Source organism: Ailuropoda melanoleuca, chromosome 16, assembly GCF_002007445.2.
Source record: "Ailuropoda melanoleuca isolate Jingjing chromosome 16, ASM200744v2, whole genome shotgun sequence".
NCBI lineage: Eukaryota > Metazoa > Chordata > Mammalia > Carnivora > Ursidae > Ailuropoda > Ailuropoda melanoleuca.
The window spans coordinates 41775692-41795545 of NC_048233.1; the positions used below are offsets into that span (position 1 = coordinate 41775692).

The 19854-nt window shown below is 52.3% G+C and overlaps 1 protein-coding gene across 1 annotated transcript in view; it reads left to right on the top strand.

Annotated features, from left to right (window-relative positions):
• The window catches only part of TAMALIN (trafficking regulator and scaffold protein tamalin), a 7710-nt gene extending 6801 nt beyond the window's left edge, over positions 1 to 909 (top strand). The window contains 1 exon segment of the mRNA XM_034644866.1: positions 1 to 909. This exon segment is cut by the window's left edge and continues 123 nt beyond it. Coding sequence (XP_034500757.1) covers positions 1 to 193 — 193 coding nt within the window. The 3' untranslated portion in view covers positions 194 to 909.
• Positions 910 to 19854: the final 18945 nt, after the last annotated feature.

The following is a 19854-nucleotide window of genomic DNA, read 5'->3' on the forward strand; positions in this document are numbered from 1 at the left end:
CAGCGTGCGGTGCGCGGGCCCCGGGGGCGGCGGCGGCGGCGGGGTGCCGGGCGCGCTCTGGACTGAGGCCCGCGAGCAGGCCCTGTGCGGCCCCGGCCTGCGCAAAGCCAAGTACCGCAGCTTCCGCCGGCGGCTGCTCAAGTTCATCCCCGGACTCAACCGCTCCCTGGAGGAGGAGGAGAGCCAGCTGTAGGGGCGGGGCGGGCGGGGAAGGTATTTATTTATTTATTCGATCCAGCCAGTGCAGAGAGGGGGCGAAGGGAGGGGCGGGGACCCTGGCCGAGGGGACCCCAGGAGCCCAGCCAGCGGGAGAGGGTCCTTGCCAGCCCCAGCTGGTCTGCTGGTGCCTGGCTGTCTCTGCGGAACGCTGACCCCGGGCACGGGGGGCCCCAGATCCTTCTACTCCCCCTCCCCTAAACCACAGTGGGAGGTGGGGCAGGGAGATCCAGGCAAGCTTGGGTTGGGAGAGGTTTGGGGGCGTTCACCCTGCATCCGGGTCAGCAGTGCCTTGTGGGGTGTCCAGGAAAACCCCTCTGGAGGGGAGGAACCCTGTCCCACGAAGCCCTCGCCTCAGCTTTACTTGCCCCTCAGCCTTGGCCTGGGGGAGAAATGGCCTATGGTCGGTCGGTCCCCTACCCTCCATACACGGCACAGTTCAGTTAACCAGCGGGCCCCCGAAGGGGCTAAGGTGCTGGGCCCCCTCCTTCGCGGCCTTGACCCCTAAGGGCTTGGCCCCTCCCAGGGGCCTGTAACTAAGTTGGGTCCTGCCGGGCAGGGGTCCCGGGTTCTCTGCCCCTTGGGGGACAAGAATGGGCATGTCCAGGTGGGGTGGGGGCAGCGTGGACTGTTCTGCCGTTTTGCATATTGTTGCTTCTCAACCACGAACTGTATAAAATGGACGGTTTTGCATCTGTTGTCAGCGTGGTGACTGCCTGGTGGGGGGCAGGACTGGGCTCCAGCAAGCTCTGACTCCACCACGCACCCCCCCCAACACGCGCGCCCCTCCCCCTAACACGGGCGCCCCCCAACATACGCGCGCGCACACACACACCCCTACGTTATATTTTACATCTTATTTGCTTGGAGCCTGCAGCCAGGGGAATAGTCTGGGGATTTTGACTTACATGTATGAACCTGAGCAAGAGGCCCCACACTGTCCTCAGAACTTGGACGTCTTAAGTGCGTCTTGAACCTCCCTTCCCAGCAGGTGCTGGCCAAGGCTCGTCTCAAGCCCTTAACTATGCCTGTGCAAATAACGTGCTTGGCACCCTCTGGGCGCTGGGCCTGGGTCTCCCACAGAGGAGGCCTTAGCCACCAGCCCCCCAACCTGTGACAGGCCCCACCACTGACCCCTCCATTGTTCTAGAACTCGTCACTGGTTCCCCGATTCTCACTGCCATGCTGGGTTCTCTGACCCCCGCCTGCCTCATTGTCTTGTCTCCCTTGTCGCTTCCTTCTCTGGCCCCATTGGTGTATCTAGTCCGCTTCCGATCCCATCCGCTCGAGGCCTCTGCATTCATTCTTCCCATAATTGGCCCCTTCCATCCTCGGCTCTGCCTCCCAAAGGCCTCCCCACCCAGGCTAAAATACAGTCACACCTTCCACTGTGACAGAGCCCTGGCTTTTTCTGTCCTACTCCTCATCCCCATCTGCAGTTGCCTTGACTTCTGTGGAGTCTGGTGCAGGCCTGGCCGCCCTCCCCGTGATGGGGCGCACTCCTTGCAGCGGAGCCCTGGGACCTGTCCTGTCTTCTCTGCTGCTTTAGTTCTTGCCCGATCCGAGCTCACAGTAGAACCCTAATACCTACCGTGCCACAGCGTCTCCAGGAGGTGGACAGCACCTTTCTTTGAGGCGACCCAGGGCAAGTGACCTGTCCAGGGTCCCACAGAAAGCAAGTAGCAGAGCTAGGCCTAGGACTTGAGACTCCTGTGCCAGTGCTCCCTGGCCGTGGCCAGCAAACAAGGAGCAGCTTTAAGGGGTCTGATGGCACCTTCCCCCAGCCAGGCCATCTCCTACCCTCTCTGTCCTCCACGGTACTGCACTTCCTTCCTCAATGGGCCCCCTGCTTCCTCTCTTGCCCCCGGACCATCCCTCCGCCTAGTAGTTCAGGCAATCTTTCTGAAAAGGAAATCGGATCATAACCCTTCTCACTTAAAACCGCTTATGGCTTCCCCGGGGATAACAGAATAAAATCCAAACTATTGCCTATGGCTTGTCCATAACATGTTGTCCTTCTGGGCAGACACATCACAAAAAGACATCCCTGCCTCTGAGTTGACAGCAGCCACACAGGCCCAAGAATTGGGTAACTGGGAGCTTTTGTGCAGTGCACGACATCTGTGATTGTACTGGATGCCCTGCAGGAGGCCCTCCGGGGTCAGGACCCTATCCCTCTCCTCAAACTCAAATTGTTTCTCCTTCCATGTCACTTCTCCTGTTTCAGCCACACTGCTCTTCCTGGTCTAATTCCTCAGCTATGCCAGGCTCTTTCTTGGCTCTGCCCTTTGCCCATGCTGTGCTCTCTGCCTGGACCACTCTTCGGCTCGAGACTGATTCCTCCACCCCTGGCTCAGCTTGAACACTTGCTCACAGAGCTTTCCCAGATCGGATCCGTAGTTCCCTGTCCTCATTATCCTTTATCTTGAGCCCTCTAGTTTTTTGTTTTGTTTTTTTCTCTACAACACGGACTCCTCGTTGGTAATTAGAGGACTTCTTTTCTACAGATAGCCTTCTGCCTCCCGGAGGCAGGAAGCTCAGCCTCGTTTCCGTTGTACCTCCAGGGCCTAACACAGTGTGGTACACAGCAGGTGCTCCACGCACAGGAATGCTTCCAGGGGGCTGGGTCAGCAGAGGGGGGACCACCACCTTCCCCCTACTCTCAGCCCTGGGGTGGGGGTGGTGAAGAGGCCCCTCCCCCGCTCTGGCTGATGCTGGAGTCTGTGGACCCCTCTCATGACATCCTTTTGGGGCTGGGTGTCAGCTTCAGCCAGGCACCTGCACCTGGCTGCCTTGCCCTCCTGGTTCCGGGGGAGGGAGAACATTCGATTAGGAAAATGGAGCTTCCCCAAGCTCCCTGTTTGAACAGCTGCTCTGCAGCCATGACAAACAGCAGCTCCCAGAGGCTTGGGGCTCGGGGAGGGGCCCTCTCCTGCCTTTGTTCCCCGAGCCCAGGACTGCCAGGAGACCAGCTGCCCGGGCAAAGCCTAGCACCTTGCCGGAGGTGGGGTCTGCAAGGGCCTCCCCGGCTTTCTCCCCCTAGCAGAGCTCCCCAGCCCCTCTCTGAACAGCTTCTTCCCCCCTCCTCCCAGGCAGCTAGTCTCAGGAGTCTTGTCAGCACCCCTCACCCAGGCTGAAGGGGGCTCCTGGCCGGGGCGTGCACCGATGAGGGCGAGGGGGTGCCCGCAGGGGGGCTGGGTCCCACCTCACAGATGACGGGATGACGGCACCAGCACAGCAGCCTCCTGCCTGTAGGTGGGTGACAGGGAGTGACTAATGTGCGAGCTGCGATGCTAAAAATTAACCCAGGGATCGTGTTTGGTGGAGGGTGGGGGTGGATGGGAAGGGAGCAGGGATGCGGAATAGTGTGTGGCTGGTATTCCCCTGCCCTGCCTCCCCTCCTTCAGCTCCCACCAGCCTTCTGGTCCCCTCCATGCCTCAGGGGACTCTGTGGGAGCCCTTCCCCATCCCCAGGCCAGGAGGGGCCCTGAATAATTCCAGCGAGAACAGTGGACGCCGCTCTAGGTTTCGTGCGTGGTGGAGTGAGGACACAGCCCTGCAGATGGGGCTCTGGGTTCCGGTCTGAAGTCCCTACAGAGCCCTGCGTCTGCCCCCTTCTCCCTGGCATGGTGGCTGCACGCCCCTGAGTCCCTTGGTTCTCCCCGCTCTGCGCGGGCCAGAGCTCTGCTCAGGAGTGGAGTGGGGAGCAGAAGTAGCCAGTGCACAGGGACAAGGGCAGGTTTCCGTCAGCCGGTGGACTTGGGGGGCGCTGTACCTGAAGGAAAGGACAAGGGACTATCTCCCAGAGCACCTCTGTGTACCAGCACCGTGCGAAACACTTCCAGAATCTTCGGCCACTTAGGCACATCGGAGAGCCACTTTCCAGATGAAGCAGCAGCTGAGAAGAGGAGGAGATTGGGTAGCATAGCTGTGCCTGGCAGAGCGGCCTTCCCTCGTCTGTGTTTGTCTCTAGAGCCCCGATGGGGCAGAGGGAAGACTTCCTGGTGGAAGGAGTGTGAGGACAGGATGTCGATATGGTAAGGAACCATTTAGAGGAGCTGAACCTCTAAGGCTGTGGGGCTCACTTGTGGGGAGGGAAAGTGGGAGCATGGAGGGTGGATGACAGGTGGGACCTGAGGGAGCAGGGTCTGAGATGTGCCAGAGAGCAAATGGAGATCAGGTCCAGAGGCATCAAGGCTCCATGTATGTGGGTGCCGCGCCGGAGTAAGCCGAGAACATTCTCATCAAGGGATTTGAGGGGCTTTTGAAACTGGACTCTGGGGGCCACAAAGGGGTTGGGCTTGGAGAAGAGCTTTGTTGACACATGTAAGAAAACACGTTAGAAGGAGTAATCCAGAAACTCCCATTTTGCTTGGAGACAAAACCAGAGAACTTGAGCTGAATGGGGGCAGGACAAGAGATAAGATAGGAGCGGGCAATTTCTGCTCACTAATTAGTCACTCCTAAAATCGGGGAAGTGAGAGGCTACGGGACTCCCCAAAGGTCAGGAGAGATGCCAGGCTGTCTAGTTGGGAAGCTGTCTGGCCCTGCATTGATGGATGGATGGGCTGGCCTAAAGGAGAGAGGGCTGGGCTGTGGCAAGTGAGAGAGGAAGGAGCCTGGGGCAAGCAGAAGGCAGAGGACCAAGGAGGGCTCCTCAAAGCAATGAAAGAGCCAAAAAAATGAGAGGACACCGCAGAGTAGATCAGGCTTGCCTGACCCCTAGTGGTGACCTCAGAACACTGCACCCGTCTCAGCCCTGACCTTACAGCCAGACCTGGCAGAAGTAGGCCGACCCTGTGAGACCTGCACTGTGAGGGTTGCTCTCCGTCCCTCCCTCCAGGCCCTCCTCAGTCCTGCCCCACACTCTCACAAAGAGGAGCCTCCTCTGAACCGCACAACCCTTCTGAAGCTCTCTGCACGCTCGATGTGCCTGGCACTGAGCAGGCACTCGGACAACATTGATTAAAGGTAAGTGTGTCTGAATGAACGAATAATGCATTCAGAACTTATAAATCATCAAACTTAATTTATTTCAACCAACATACCTTCTCTGTGTGGAAGCCCACTTAGCCTGAAGGCTTATAGACTGGGGGGGAGGGTAGTGGGGAGGAAGGTACCTGCTGAATGGCAAGATACAGAATTTTTGCCATAAGGGAGAACTCCAAAACCTCAGCGAATGTTTCATTCCTGGTGTTCAGGTTTTTGGTAATCACAAAGCAAAAACCTATAGTAAATACATAAAAGATAAAGAGGAAGGAACATAAGCATACTACTAAAGAAAATCATCAAACAACAAAGGAGAAGAGCAAGAGAAGAAGAAAGGAGCAGAGAGGAACTACAAAAATGGCCAGAAAGCAATTAACAAAAGGGCAATAAGCACTCATAATGACTACTCATAATGACTTTAAATGTAAATGGACTAAATTCTTCAATCAAAAGATAGTGACTGAACGAATTAAGAAAAAAACCCTTTTATATGCTGCCTACAAGAGACACACTTCAGATGTAAGGACACATACAGGCTGAAAGTGAAGGAATGGAAAAAGACATGTCAGGCAAATGGAAACCAAAAAAAAAAAAAAAAAANGGGGAAAAAAAAAAGAAGGAAAAAAACAGTTCAGGAAAAAGGAAGAAAAAAAAAAAAAAAAAAAAAAAAAGCTGGAGTAGCCATGCTTCTCTTAGACAAAATAGACTTTAAAACAAAGACTGTAATAAGAGATAAAGAAGGGTGCTACATAATGCTAAAGGGGTCAGTCCAGCAAAAGGATATAACAATTGTAAATATTTATGCACCCAATATAGGAGCACCTAAACGTATGAAGCAAACATTTATAGACCTAAAGGGAGAATTTGACAGAAATACAATAATAGTGGGGGTTTTTAATACCCCACTTACATCAATGGATAGATCATCCAGATAGAAAATCCATAATAAATATGGCCTTAAATGACACAGTAGACCAGATGGACTTAACAGATATTCACAGAACATTCCACCCAAAAGCAACAGAATATACATTCTTCTCCAGTGCACAAGGAACATTCTCCAGGAGAGATGATATGTTAGGCCACAAAACAAGTCTTACTAGATTGAAGAGAACTGACATCACAACAAGCATCTTTTCCAACCACAATGGTATGAAACTAGAAATCACACGAAGAAAACTGGAAAATTCACAAGTATGTGGAGATGAAACAACGTGCTCCGGAACAGCCAATGGGCCAAAGAAGAACTCAGAAGAGAAACAGGGACGCCCGGCGGGCTCGGTCAGTAGGGCACACGACTCTCAATCTCAGGGTGGTGAGTTCAAGCCCCACGTTGGGTGGGGAGCTGACTTAAAAAAAATTCCTTGAGACAAATGCAAATGGAAGTAGGATATACCAAAATTTATGGGAGGCAGCAAAAGCAATTCTAAGAGGGAAGTTCACAGTGATAAGTGCCTACCTCAAAAAAACAAGAAAAGTTCAAATAAACGACCTAACCTTATGCCTCAAGGAACTAAAGAGAGGACAAATGAAGCCCAAATTTAGTAAAGAAAGGAAATAACAAAGATTAGAGAAGAAATAAATGAAATAAAGACAAAAAAGACAACAGAAAAGATCAAGAGCTGGTTCTTTGAAAAGATAAATAATATTGACAAACCTTTAGCTAGACTCACCAAGAAAAAAAGAGAGGGGACTCGAATAAACAGAATCAGAAATGAAAGAGGAGGTGTTACAACTGACACCACAGAAATACAAAGGATCGTAAGGGAGCACTATGAACGATGACATGCAGCAGACTGAACAACCTAGAAGCAGGGGGTCCATTCCTAGAAATGTGCAACCCACCAAGACTGGATCATGAAGAAATAGGAAGTCTCAACGGACTGATTCCTAATAAGGAATTGGACTCAGTCATCAAAAACCTCCCAGCAAACAAAAGTCCAAGACCAGATGGCTTCACCAGTGAATTCTACGAAACATTCAAAAATTAATATTCTTCTCAAAGTCTTCCAAAAAACGGAAGAGGGGAACTCTTCTAAACACATTTTATGAGGCCAGCATTACTGTGATACCAAAACGAGACATGAATGCCATGAACCAAGGACATTGCAGGCCGATACCCTTGATGAACATTCAGGCAAAAGTCCTCAACAAAATAGGAGCAAACCTAATTCAACAGTACATTAAAAGAATCCTACACCACGATCGAGTGGGATTTATTCCAGGGATGCAAGGATGGTTCAACACCCACAGATGAGTCCATGCGACATACCACGTAAACAAAATGCAGACTAAAAGTCATGTGTTTATCTCCATAGATGCAGAGGTGCATTTGACAAAGTGCAACATCCATTTACGATAAAAACTCTGAACAAAGTGGGTACCCCAACACAATAAAGGCTATGTATGAAAAAACCACAGCTAACACCATATTCAAGAGTGAAAAGCTAAAAGTTTTTCCTCTAAGATCAATAACGAGGCAAGGATATCTACTCTTGCCACTTTTATTTCACATAGTATCAGAAGTCCCAGTCACAGCAATTAGGCAAGATAAAGAAAAAAAGGCATCCAAATTGGAAAGGAAGGAGTAAAACTGTCAGTATTTGCAGGTGACATGATCTTATATATAGGAACCCCAAAGACTCCATCCCCAAACTGTCAGAACTAATAAGTAGAGTCAGTAAAGTTGCAGGATACAAAATCAATACTATGTTTCTAAACACGAATAATGAACTATCAGAAAGAAAAATTAAGAAAATAATCCCATTGACAATTTCATCAAAAAGAATAAAGTACCTAGGAATAAATTTAACCAAGGAGGTAAAAGACCTGTATATTGAAACCCTTAAGACATTAATGAAAGAAATTGAAAAAGACAAATAAACGGAAAGACAGTCCATGCTCACGGATTGGAAGAATTATATTGGTAAACCAACGTCTGTGCCACCCAAAGCAATCTACAGATTCAATGCAATCGTTATCAAAATTCCAATGGTATTTTTCACAGAAATCGAACAGTCCTAAAACTTATATGGAACCACAAAAGTCCCTGAATAACTAGAACAATCTTGAGAAAGAACAAAGTTGGAGGCATCACACTCCCTGATTTCCAACTATATTACAAAGCAATAGTAATCAAAACAGCATGGTATTGGCATAAAAACAGACACATGGATGAATAGAACAGAGGAAAGAGTCCAGGAATAAATCCATGCTTATATGGTTAATTTATTACGAGGGAGCCAAGAATATACAATGGAGAAAAGGCAGTCTCTTCGATAAACGGCATTGGGAAAACTGGACAGCCACAGGTAAAAAAACCTGAATCTGGACCACTATCTTACACAAATACTCACTCAGAATGGATTAAAGACTTGAATGTAAGACCTGAAACCATAAAACTCCTAGAAGAAAACGTAGGCGGTAAGCTCCCCTGACATAGGTCTTGACAAAGATCTGACACCAAAACCAAAAGTGACAAAAACAAAAGTAAACAAGTGGGACCACATCAAACTGAAAATCTTCCACACCCCGAAAGGAAACCATTAACAAAATGAAAAGGCAACCTACTCAATGGGAGAAAATACTTGCAAATCATGTATCTAATAAGGGGCTAATATCCAAATGTAAAGAACTCCTACAAGTAAATAGCAAAAAAAATAAACAATCCAGTTTAAAAATGGGCAGAGGGGCACCTGTGTGGCTCAGTCAGTTAAGCATCCAACTCTTGATTTCAGCTCAGATCTTTATCTCAGGGTCGTGAGTTCAAGCCCTGCGTTGGGCTCCACACTGGGCATGGAGCCTACTTTAAAAAAAAAACAATGAAAAAAAAATGGGCAGAGGATCTGAATAGACATTTTTCCAAAAAAGACACACAGATGGCCAACAGACTCATGAGAAGATACTCAACATCACTCATCATCAGAGAAATGCAAATCAAAACCGCAATGAGATATCACCTCACACCTGTCCAAATGGCTAGTATAAGAAAGAAAGAAAGAAAGAAAGAAAGAAAGAAAGAAAGAAAGAAAGAAAGAAAGACAGGGCTTCAGAGGGGAGAGGGGTGGGGGACTGGGATAGGCCGGTGATGGGTAGTAAGGAGGACACATATTGCACGGAGCGCTGGGTGTCATATGCAAACAATGAATCATGGAACACTACATCAAAAACTAAGGATGTACTGTATGGCGACTAACATAACATAATAAAAAATTATTATTAAAAAAAGAAAGAAAAGAAAAAAAGAAATAGAAATAAGTTCTGGCAAGGAGGTGGAGAAAAAGGAACCCTCTTGCACTGTTGGTGGGAATGCAAACTGGTCAGCCACTATGGAAAACAGTATGGAGCGTCTTCAAAAAATTAAAATTGGATGGGGCGCCTGGGTGGCTCAGTCGTTCAGCGTCTGCCTTTGGCTCAGGGCGTGATCCCAGTGTTCTGGGATGGAGCCCCACATCAGGCTCCTCTAATGGGAGCCTGCTTCTTCCTCTCCCACTCCCCCTGCTTGTGTTCCCTCTCTCGCTGGCTGTCTCTATCTCTGTCGAATAAATAAAAATAAAATCTTTAAAATAAATAAATAAATAAAAATTTAAAAAAAAATTTTTTAAATTAAAATTGGAACTCCCCTATGATCTGGCAATTCCACTTGTGGGTATTTATCCCAAGAAAATGAAAACCCGAATTCGAAAAGCTATCTGCACCCGCATGTTTACTGAAGCATTATTTAAAACAGCCAAGATATGGAAACATCCTAAGTGTCCATCAAGAGCTGAATGGAGAAAGAAATCACGGTTTTTGTATGTATTATTCAGCCATTAAAAAGAATGCAATCTTGCCATTTGCGACAACACGGATGGACCTCAAGGGCATCATGCCGAGTGAAATAAATCAAAGACAGACAAATATAATGTGATCTCTCCGCTATATAGGATCTAAAACAGAAACAACCCAAGCTGATAGGTAGGGATAAGTAATCGGTGGTTACAAGAGGCAGGAGGTGGGGGGCGGGAGAAATGGGTGAACTGTTTTGATTTCTTTTTTTTGGTTTAAATAAATTGAATAAAAACTTTTTTTAAGTAAAAATTATGCAAATAGTGGCCCTCTGGGCCTCTTTCCCTGATGTTCCCCCCTCGCAGTCACTCAAGAGCCCCCCCCAGCTGGTCAGTTCCCCCCACACACACACCAGAATGACAGGCCACCCAGGTCCCAGCACACATAGCATGTTCAACTCTCTCCAAATCTCGCTGTAACTGAGGCCTGGGCCTCACCCCACTTTCTCTGAGAAACTGGTCTCTGGTTAGGTGAAGGCAAGACCAGTGATGACTAACTATGGCCACAAATCACCTGCGGGACGTTCAACAGCAGCTAGGACCCTACCCCTTCCCTTAAGATTCTGGTTCCGGATCCGGAGTTCTGTGGTAAGCTGAAGCTCCCGCATTTTAAAAAACATCCCGGATGCTCGGTAAGGACATACTGAATGGATGCTGACTGAAGATGATTCCAGAGACCTCTGAGCTCCCTCCCACCTAGAACCTTGGCTCTCCAAATACTGACAGCACTCTGGCTCCCCTGAGGTCACATCATCCACAGGGATCTAATGACCTGTGCGTCCCACTGGCCCTTTCCGCTCCATGGTGCGGTGGAGGCTCCCCCCACAGGCGGGGAGCTCTTGGAGGACAGGGAGATCCCATGGGACACATGCGTGTCCCCACGTAGGCTGGAGCGGGTGTGGGCACACTGCAGAGGTGTCGGGACCTGCTAGTTGCGTGTGGCCGGTGCTCAGGGGGGAGGGGAGGGGAGAGGAGGCTGGGACCCGAGGGGGCGGGCCGGCTAGGTCTCCCCTGCGGGCGGCTGCTCCTTAAGGGTTCATGTCTAGACCAACAGCTGGGGGTCGACAGGGGGAGATCAGAGAAGTGGTGGTGCTGGGGGAGGAGCCCCATGAACGGCCTCAGGGGCTACAGGACTGACCTTCAAGTTTCGGATTTGGTTTAAGTGGGGTGGGGGTGGGGGTGCCACTTGAGTGCACCAACTGGAATCGGGGGGGGGACCAACTGGAATCGGGGGGGGGCCCTCCCCATCCTCGCCCACTCTGAAGCTGAGAGGCTGAGGGCTGAATTGCAGAGGCAGGTTCCAGCCTGGGGGTGCAGCCGTCATTAGCCGGGGTGGGGGTGGAGATGGGGACTCTGGGTTGTGTTTGGCTGGAAGCTGGGAGGGAAGCAGGTGGCAAAGCTTGAGTGAGTAACCGCCTCCCCGGAGCAGCAAATCTTGCCGCCCCAGGAAGTCCCACAGACATTCTGCACCCCCTCCCCCCGCCCACGCCGGGACCTTCTCCTGGCAAACGCCCACCCGGGCTCCGCACCTCCAGCCCGCTCTCGCGCTGGCTCTTCCGGCGCAGACGCGCGGCGCCCCAGCACACTTGACCCCATTGCAGGCACCCACACCGTGCCCCCGGGCAACCTCTCCGGGCGGGTTCCCCTTTCTTCCCTTGCCCTACCCCACCCACCGCCCCTCCACCTTCCCGCTCCGCAGACCCTTTAGAATCCGGGGGAAGGGCCCCGCCGCGCCCCTAGTAGCTCCCAGGGTCCGGGGGGGACTGGGGGTCCGGTCCGGGCAGGGGGCGTGGCCTGGGCAGGCTTGCCGAGTTTGGGGCGCTGCCGCCCTCTGCTGGACAGACTTGGGAACTGCTTCACCTCTTGGTCGTCGCTTCCTTTCCTTTGCCCCCTTGGCCGCCTGGTTTCGGACGTTCCTTGACCTCTCTGCCATCTCTCGTCTCCTTGACCTGACCCCTGGAGGACTCCGAATTTGTAGGTGTCGGTCCTAGTGCGAGCTATGCCACAGGCTAGGCTTGGGTTTCTTCCCAGCGATAGCAGTCATGACGATCAAGGGCAGGACGGTGAATGACACTTTGTAAACCCCAAGGGAGCATCTGAGTATGAGGTGTGGATGTAGTTAATGTTAAGGGCAGTCTCTCATACTTTGTTTGGTGTGGCTGGGGAGGGGGGATCGCCTTTCCCCCTGTCCTTGGCCCGCAGTGGAACCAGAGACACAATTCATCCCTAGGGATCATGACATTTTGTTGTATTGCCTTTTAGTTTTTTCCCCATGTATGGAAGCATATATATGGATATGGATTTTAATACAAATGTGACCATACCCTACGTGCTGTTTTGTATCTGGCCTTTTCTCCCCGTCCAAGTGCACAAGTCATGGTTAAAAGCCTGGATTCTGGAGTCAGACAGACCTGGATTCAAGTCCTTCCGTCCTTAGGCAAACTACATAACCTCTACCTTTCTCAGCCTGTTTCCTCACCTACAAAATGGTGCTAATGCCAGGAATACCGCCTTCGCAGGCCCTGGGCATATTCAGCTCAGAACCTGTTAGCAGGTGCTGTCTCGTGCCTGTATTTTGAGCCAGACTCTTCTTTAGCCCCGTGATTCTTGGAGTGTGCAAGATGTTCTCCCTTCTACACGTGTCCTCACAGGAAGAAAGGGAGAGATCTCCATCTCTGAGCTTGCCCCCACCCCAACGCTGCTCTTGCCCCATGCGTCTCATTACTCTTCCAGCACATTCAGAGTTTCCCCTCTTAGTGCGCTGCAACTGTCCTCTGCCTCGCTGGCCTTTTCCCCAGGTAAGGGCTCTTTCCCTCACTTCCCTGGGGTCCTTACTACCCGAAGCCCCCCAGCTGCTCCTCTATACTTAGCAGCCTCAGGCATTCTGTAGCCGCTTACCTGACCTGTCCGCCTTCACAGCATTTCTCGGTGTGAGACCTATACGTGTTTATCAGTATCTCCCTCTCCCCACCAATATATCTCCAAGGAAGGCAAAGACTCCTGGAGTTTTTTAAATGCTCCCCCGTCTCTGTGGTTCCTAGGAGACTGCCCAGCACACAGTAGGCCCTGGACAGTTTGCCATGTGAATATGAAGAAGTCCACCACTCACCTTCCTCCTTCAGAGGCAACAGTTTACTAGAGGCCACTTCTGTCCAGCAGAGGGCACCACCGCACAGCATTTTGGGGGTGGTCTGGCCCCAGGCTAGGATGGGAAACCCTGGGGGCGCTCAGTCAGGTGGGACTGGAAGAAAGAGGGCCTCCTCCACTAATCTGCTCTGGCAGGCACGGAGCTGGCGAGCCCTGGCCGCCTCCTCCCGCATGCTCCGGTGCCCAGACTACCCTGACTACTGGCCTGGGGACACTTCCTGGCAGCGATGCTTCTGGGTGGTTCACGCCGTGTCCTGGGCTGTCTGTGCAAAAGGAGCACAGTGACATGAGCTGCACTGCTTGCCCCCGGGGGGTGCTGCAAGGCCCAGACAGAAGCGTGTGTGAAATGTCTTGGGAATGTAAACACCAGGCACATGTCATTTATACCTACCTGGTGTGTACACAAAAGAGGAGAGCCCTGAGGGCACTCGAAGATTCCGGAATTGCCAGGCTTGATGAAGGTGGGCTTACCAAGAAGATCAAGACAGTGAAGGAGAACGAAGTTGTTAAAAATAACAACTACCTTTCACCAAGAGCTTATCAGCAGCCAAGGCTGAGGAAAATGATCCCCAAACGTTGTCTAATTATAGCCAACACTTAGACGGTGTTGCCCTGTGCCAGGCGCTGTTCAAGTGCTTCATGCAGACAAACTGGTCAGAGCCTCACAACTCAGGGAGCTGGGTCCCATCACCATCTCCAGTCTTCACTGGAGGAGACTGGAGAGACAGCTTGAACAACTTGCCCAAGGCCACCCAGATTGGGCTGGGATGCAGCCCTGAGCAATCTGCCTCCTGGATTGGGCTCCCCAAGCCCTTGTGGTCACAACCACTCTGAAAAGAGGATATTATTGTTCTCGTTCCCAGACGGGGAAACGGAGGCTCAGCAAGCTTACAAAGGCTGCCTAAGGCCATGATGCAGACAAGTGTATGTGAACCCTGCTGAAACAGCAAGAGGTACCTCCCAGTCCCCATGCAGTCAGGAAAGGGGCTGCGGAGACAGGGACCGGTGTCTCTCAGACCGGCCGGCAGCAAACATGCCTGCTTTTTCCTCTGAGGGTCAGGGGAGGGTGAGAGGACAGAGGCCATGTAGGGCTGAGTGGGTGACACAGAGGCTTCTTGGCGGCCTCAAATGTGTGGAAGGAAGGAGGCTGGGCCACCGTCTGGGCCAGGATGGGAGGGCGGAAGTGAAGAGTGCTGGTAGACACCAGGCTGTCCACAGTGATTCCACCCAGCCCTGTGAACTCCCCCCACCACAACCCCCTCCACAGGTAGAAAAGGGGTGCTGAGGGGCTGGCCTGACACTGGGAGGTGGGAGCAGCCCCATCCCTTGCCACGAGTGCCCCCAGCCCAGCCTCTGGCTTCCAACCCATTACATAAGCTGCTCCGTACCCAGGGACTGGAAATAGCTGTGGCAGTGCCGGGCTGGGCCGGGGGCATGATGAATGGCCCCCGGAGCATCAGCTGACCGTTCCCGAAGTGACCTGAGGGCCTGCCGGCATCTCAGGTTACCCAGCCCTCCCTGGGAGGAGGCCCTGCCTGGCTTGCAGACGACAGTTCCAAAGTGACTCTGCGTCTGGACATTTATGGTGTGAGTGTCTGAAGGATCGTCCTACTCGCGAGCCTGAGTGGCTAAGGCAGTTAGTTCATAGTCAGGCTATGCCACTGCAGCGCCGCCCCCCCTCCCCGCCCCCGGATGCTGAGAGCCAGAGCCTTGCCCAGAGAACGTGCTTTGGGATCCCCGGAGCCAGCACCAGGGACAGCTGGCAGCTCTCCTCCTCTGGGTCCTCCACCAAGGGCCCCAACAGACAACAAGAGGAGATTGAGAAATTGGGTGGCGTGGGGGCTGCTGGAGGCCGCAGGCTGCATTGTTCCAGGGCCACGCTCTGCCCCAACCCCATGCCCGTGTCACAGTCCACTCTGTCATTGCACTTCCAGCCCCGCAATCCAGGTGCTCACGCACCCTGATGCCCACTGGAAAGGGCAGAGCCACACGACCCCTTCAGTCACCAGGCACACACCCCTCCTCTTGAAAGCAACTCGGGCACACTTTCACAGACCCCCTGAGACACGGGAGGGGGTTCTCTCACTGTACGGTGGCCACATGTCAAGAATGATGGTAATGGGGGAGCCTGGGTGGCACAGCGGTTAAGCATCTGCCTTCGGCCCAGGGCGTGATCCCGGCATTATGGGATCGATCCCCACATCAGGCTCTTCTGCTATGAGCCTGCTTCTTCCTCTCCCACTCCCCCTGCTTGTGTTCCCTCTCTCGCTGGCTGTCTCTATCTCTGTCGAATAAATAAATAAAATCTTTAAAAAAAAAAAGAATGATGGTAATGGCTATTAAAAAAAGAAAGAAAGAAAGAAAGAAAAAGAAAAGAAAGAAAGGGAAAAAAAGAACAACAAAACCCCCCACAAAAACAACAACCCTCTCCCTAAAAATATAAAATTAATGCTTTGTGATGTGCCCTAACCATTAAATCACCTAATAATTTCCCCGCAAATCCTTCAGTGGAATAGACGCTCTCATCCCAGGGAACATCTTTACTCCATGACTCCAGAACCCTCTGACAGGTAGGAACCCCCCACCGGAAATGTGTGGGAAATTTTACAGAATGCACAGAAGGCAGGGGAGTTGCCTAACTTTCCTGATGATGGATTCCCTGCTCCGTGATCAGATGGACACACACACACACACACACACACACACACACACACACACAGTGCTGCTCTTCTTGGTGCCCAGGTGTGGGGGCAGGACTCCCCGCCAAACTGCTGTGGCAGCACTCTCTGGAGAGCCCTGCTTGTGCCGACGCAGTGGCCATGCCTCTGCCACCCTCCTTGCGTGTCTGTGGGTCCTGGACTTCCGCGCCCACGCAGGAGGCACAGGAGAGACAGGCCCCAAAGGCACACCCAAGGGTTAAGGGTCACCCACCCCACTGCCAGGTAAACCCGTATGGGAGAAAGGTCTGGCCTCTCCGGTTCCCCTGTTTGCTTCCGTGTCTCTGCAGCGCTCCCCTGGGAGCCGTCACCGGTAACCAAAGCTGGCTCCGCCGGTGAGAGCGGAGGAGGTGTCGCTTGGCAACATGGACAGCACGTAAGACCCAGCTAATCTGGGTTTGCCCGGGTGGGCAGCTGCCTGCCGGCTACCAGCAGACCCCCAGAGACCGAGGCTTAAAAACTTCTCCTTATTTCCACTTCAGGAAACCCCACATTCTAGGCGAGTTCCAGCAAACCCCAAGGTCTAGGCAAGGAGGACACTTTGTCTCCCCATCCTTCCTAGCCTTCCTGTCCCTATCCTTTGCTTGAGCTCTACCACCCTTCGCAGCACAGTGAAAAATCTACAGACCTCTCTGGGGCTCCCAGGCTCTGCTGCAAGCCAGGAAATTCGAGGTGAATCAGTTCACTTTTCCGAACCACACACTCCAATCTGGGAGGTCAGTGCACAGACTTTGAGACCACACTGGCCTGGATACTAACCCACGCCCCGCTATTTCTCAGCTGTTGTGACAGCCGGCACGTTCGTGAACCGTAGCGGCCTTGGTTCCCTCGATACTAAATAGTACCCACCTTCGAGGGCTGTTGAAAGAAGGAAGAGGGGTGCCTGGGTGGCACAGCGGTTAAGCGTCTGCCTTCGGCTCAGGGCGTGATCCCGGCGTTATGGGATCGAGCCCCACATCAGGCTCTTCTGCAATGAGCCTGCTTCTTCCTCTCCCACTCCCTGCTTGTGTTCCCTCTCTCGCTGGCTGTCTCTCTCTCTGTCGGATAAATAAATAAAATCTTAAAAAAAAAAAAAAAGAAAGAAAGAAGGAAGAGACAAAGCAAGGAAGGTGCTTGGCCTGATGCCTGGCACGCAGCCCTGCACGACCGGGCCAGGCACTCGTCCCCACACTCTCCCTCCATCACCGGGCCCGGGCCGTTCATCTTCCTCTGCTGTTCCTGTGAACCAAACTCTCTCCATGCTCTGGCCTTTCTCACATATTCTTCCCTCTCCCTGGAATACTTGGCCCTTCCCCCCACGCTCCATCTGATAAATACTCCTCAGTTGAAAAATTACTTCCTTGGAGAAGCATTCCCTGACCCGTCACCTCTTCTAAATTACAGCTCCCCATTAAATATCTTGTTGGCGTCCTGCATTTAGTATTCTCTCCCTCTCTCTTTTTCCAGGCCTCAGATGATTTACTGCACATTACTTCTTACCCATCCGGCTGACCCTGCAGGGGCAGCCCTCTCCTTTTCCCTCTATGGCACTTATTCCTTATTTGCAAGATGGTGTAACATTAGTCTCCCCCTGCTGGGCTGTAAGACTGCGTGGGAGGACAGGGGCTGTGTCTGTTTTGTTTTTTTTTAAGTATCTCCAGCCAGAGGGTTTGGCCTAGGTGTTCTCCAAAGTACCTTCCAGCTCCCTGTACCTCTTTATAATTTTTTTTTTTTAGGAGAGGGGGAAGAAAAAGAGGGAGACAGAGAGAGAATCCAGAAGGCTCCAAGCCAAGCAGAACCCTACTTGAGGCTCTGTCTCACATCCCTGAGATGCTGACCTGATCCGAAATCCAGAGTCGGAGGCTTAACCGACTGAACCACCCAGGGGCCCCTGTATTTCTTTATTTCTTATATCTTCCTTTTCCTCATCTTCAAGTTGACCCTAATACTTTTTGCATCATTTCTTAGGTTCACTGAATCTCCAAGAAACGGGGTTTCACTGGAAAGACAGCTCAAGAATTAAGGGAGCTTATCCTTAATGCCACTCCATTCCCCAGAGGACTGACTGGACCAGATCTGGGATGGCTAATCGCAAACCGGACCCCTGCAGACTTTGGGACCCCTCCTCTGCCTCCTCTCGGGGCGCCCCCATCCTCGCAAAGGCGTCTATTTGCATACACCAGACCCGAAGGGGAGCACACGCCCAATGGCGATTTGCATACAATCCTGCTATTGGTTGGAAGGGCCGCAAGGTAGCCAATGGTTTGCGGCGGTGTTTACCCCGCGGCGGCTCCGCGCCGCCGGGTGAAGTAATGGAAGCCTGGCGGGACCGGCGCGGGCTCCCTCCCGTCCGCTTCGTGACGTAGCGGCTTCCCCGGGCCCCACCCGGCCCAGCCGGGCCAGGCGCGGGGCTGCGCGGCCGCCCCCGGGAGAGAGGCGTGGGGCACGGCCCAGGCTGCAGTGTTGCGGCGGGGCCCAGCCCTGTTCCTTCCGGCCTGGCGTTCCGGTCCCGGCCCCAGGGGGAGGGCCCGCCGGGCCAGATCTGATCGCTGGCGACGTGGAGAGAAATCTGGAAGCCGACACCAGAGGATTACCAAACTCTCCTCCTTCGGGAGTTGATTACCAGCCTCTCGCTTCGTAAATCACGTAGTTCTGTAACATTCTGCATTTGTTTACAAAGAGCCTGTTTGATTTTGTAATTTAAAAAATAAAGTTATGGAGGATTTTTGCTTGTTTTTAATGAAGAGACTGGCTTGGATTTAGGGGAGATCTTGGCATTCATTCCAGCTCTGTCACTTCCAGCCTGGTGACCTTGGTCACTTTTTCTCTCTGGCCCTGACGGCCTCTCATGGCAACCAGGGAAAAGCAAATGTGGAGCCACTTTCGGAAAAGCACCCAGCCAGGCCTCCTCACCCTCCTGTAATTCAGAGCGCGTAACCCCGTAACCTCATCGGATGCTGTCCCTGGGAGGCCCCTGATCCCTGGGGGACCCCAGGAAGGTCCTGCCCTATCTTTGTGTCCCCATTTCCCCCTTCAATTGCTCCTAAAACTGGGGAGGGGTGGGGGGACCCCAGCGAAGTCTTTCTTGATTCTCAGGATGAGGAAGGGAACCATGAAGGGAATCCCCTCCACAGCCCCTCTCCTCTCTCAGGGAACCCCTTCTGCGCCCGAATGGGCTGGGGAACCCCCTTGACATACTTTTATCCCCAGCCCCAGTGGGCCAGGCTGGAGGTAAGGTGGAATGGTGTCTCCCTGACTGGGTGGAGTTGTACCAAGGGTTTTTTGCTACTGTGAGAGGGAGGCACATGTGGGGAAGACCAGCTGCCCCCACCCCATTCCTAAGAACTTGGAGGTCAGCCTTTTTCCTCCACCCGATGCCCTCCCTTCTGTCTTGCCTGACCCTCTCCCTTCACACAGTGAGTGCCCCGTGTTCTCTTCTTCAAGGGAGACCTCTCAGATTAACCTTCCAGATTCCCATCCCAATGCCAGCTGGAGGCCTCTTGGAGACCACCTTTTGGGCCTTCTGGCAATGTTTCCATAACTATTCTGTGTCCTGCTCCTTCCCCCCACCCCACCCCACATTAGACTAGGAAGCAACTTTTTGTAGCAAGATCTTGCCCTACTCCCTTAGGAATTTCCCAGAATGTGTGAGAGCCCTGGCCAGAGGGCCTGTTTCCCCCTCTAGTCCTAAGCTCCTGAGCCATGCAAATGGTTGGACTTCTCTCTCATCAGTTTTCCCATCCGCAAAAGGGGCTTTGTGTGGTAGTTCCTGGAATTTGTGTAGCAAGAAGAGGAGCTAGGTATGAAGGAACAGGATGATGGGTAGAAGCTAGAGCACTGGTCTGGGAGTCAGAAGACTGGGGCTGTGGTCCTGGCTTGGACACTGACTAGCTGAGTGACCTGGGTCAAGAAGGCAACAAGCAGGCTGAGATCTACTGGACATCTCTGATGACACTGAAAGGTGACATTGCCTCCATCAC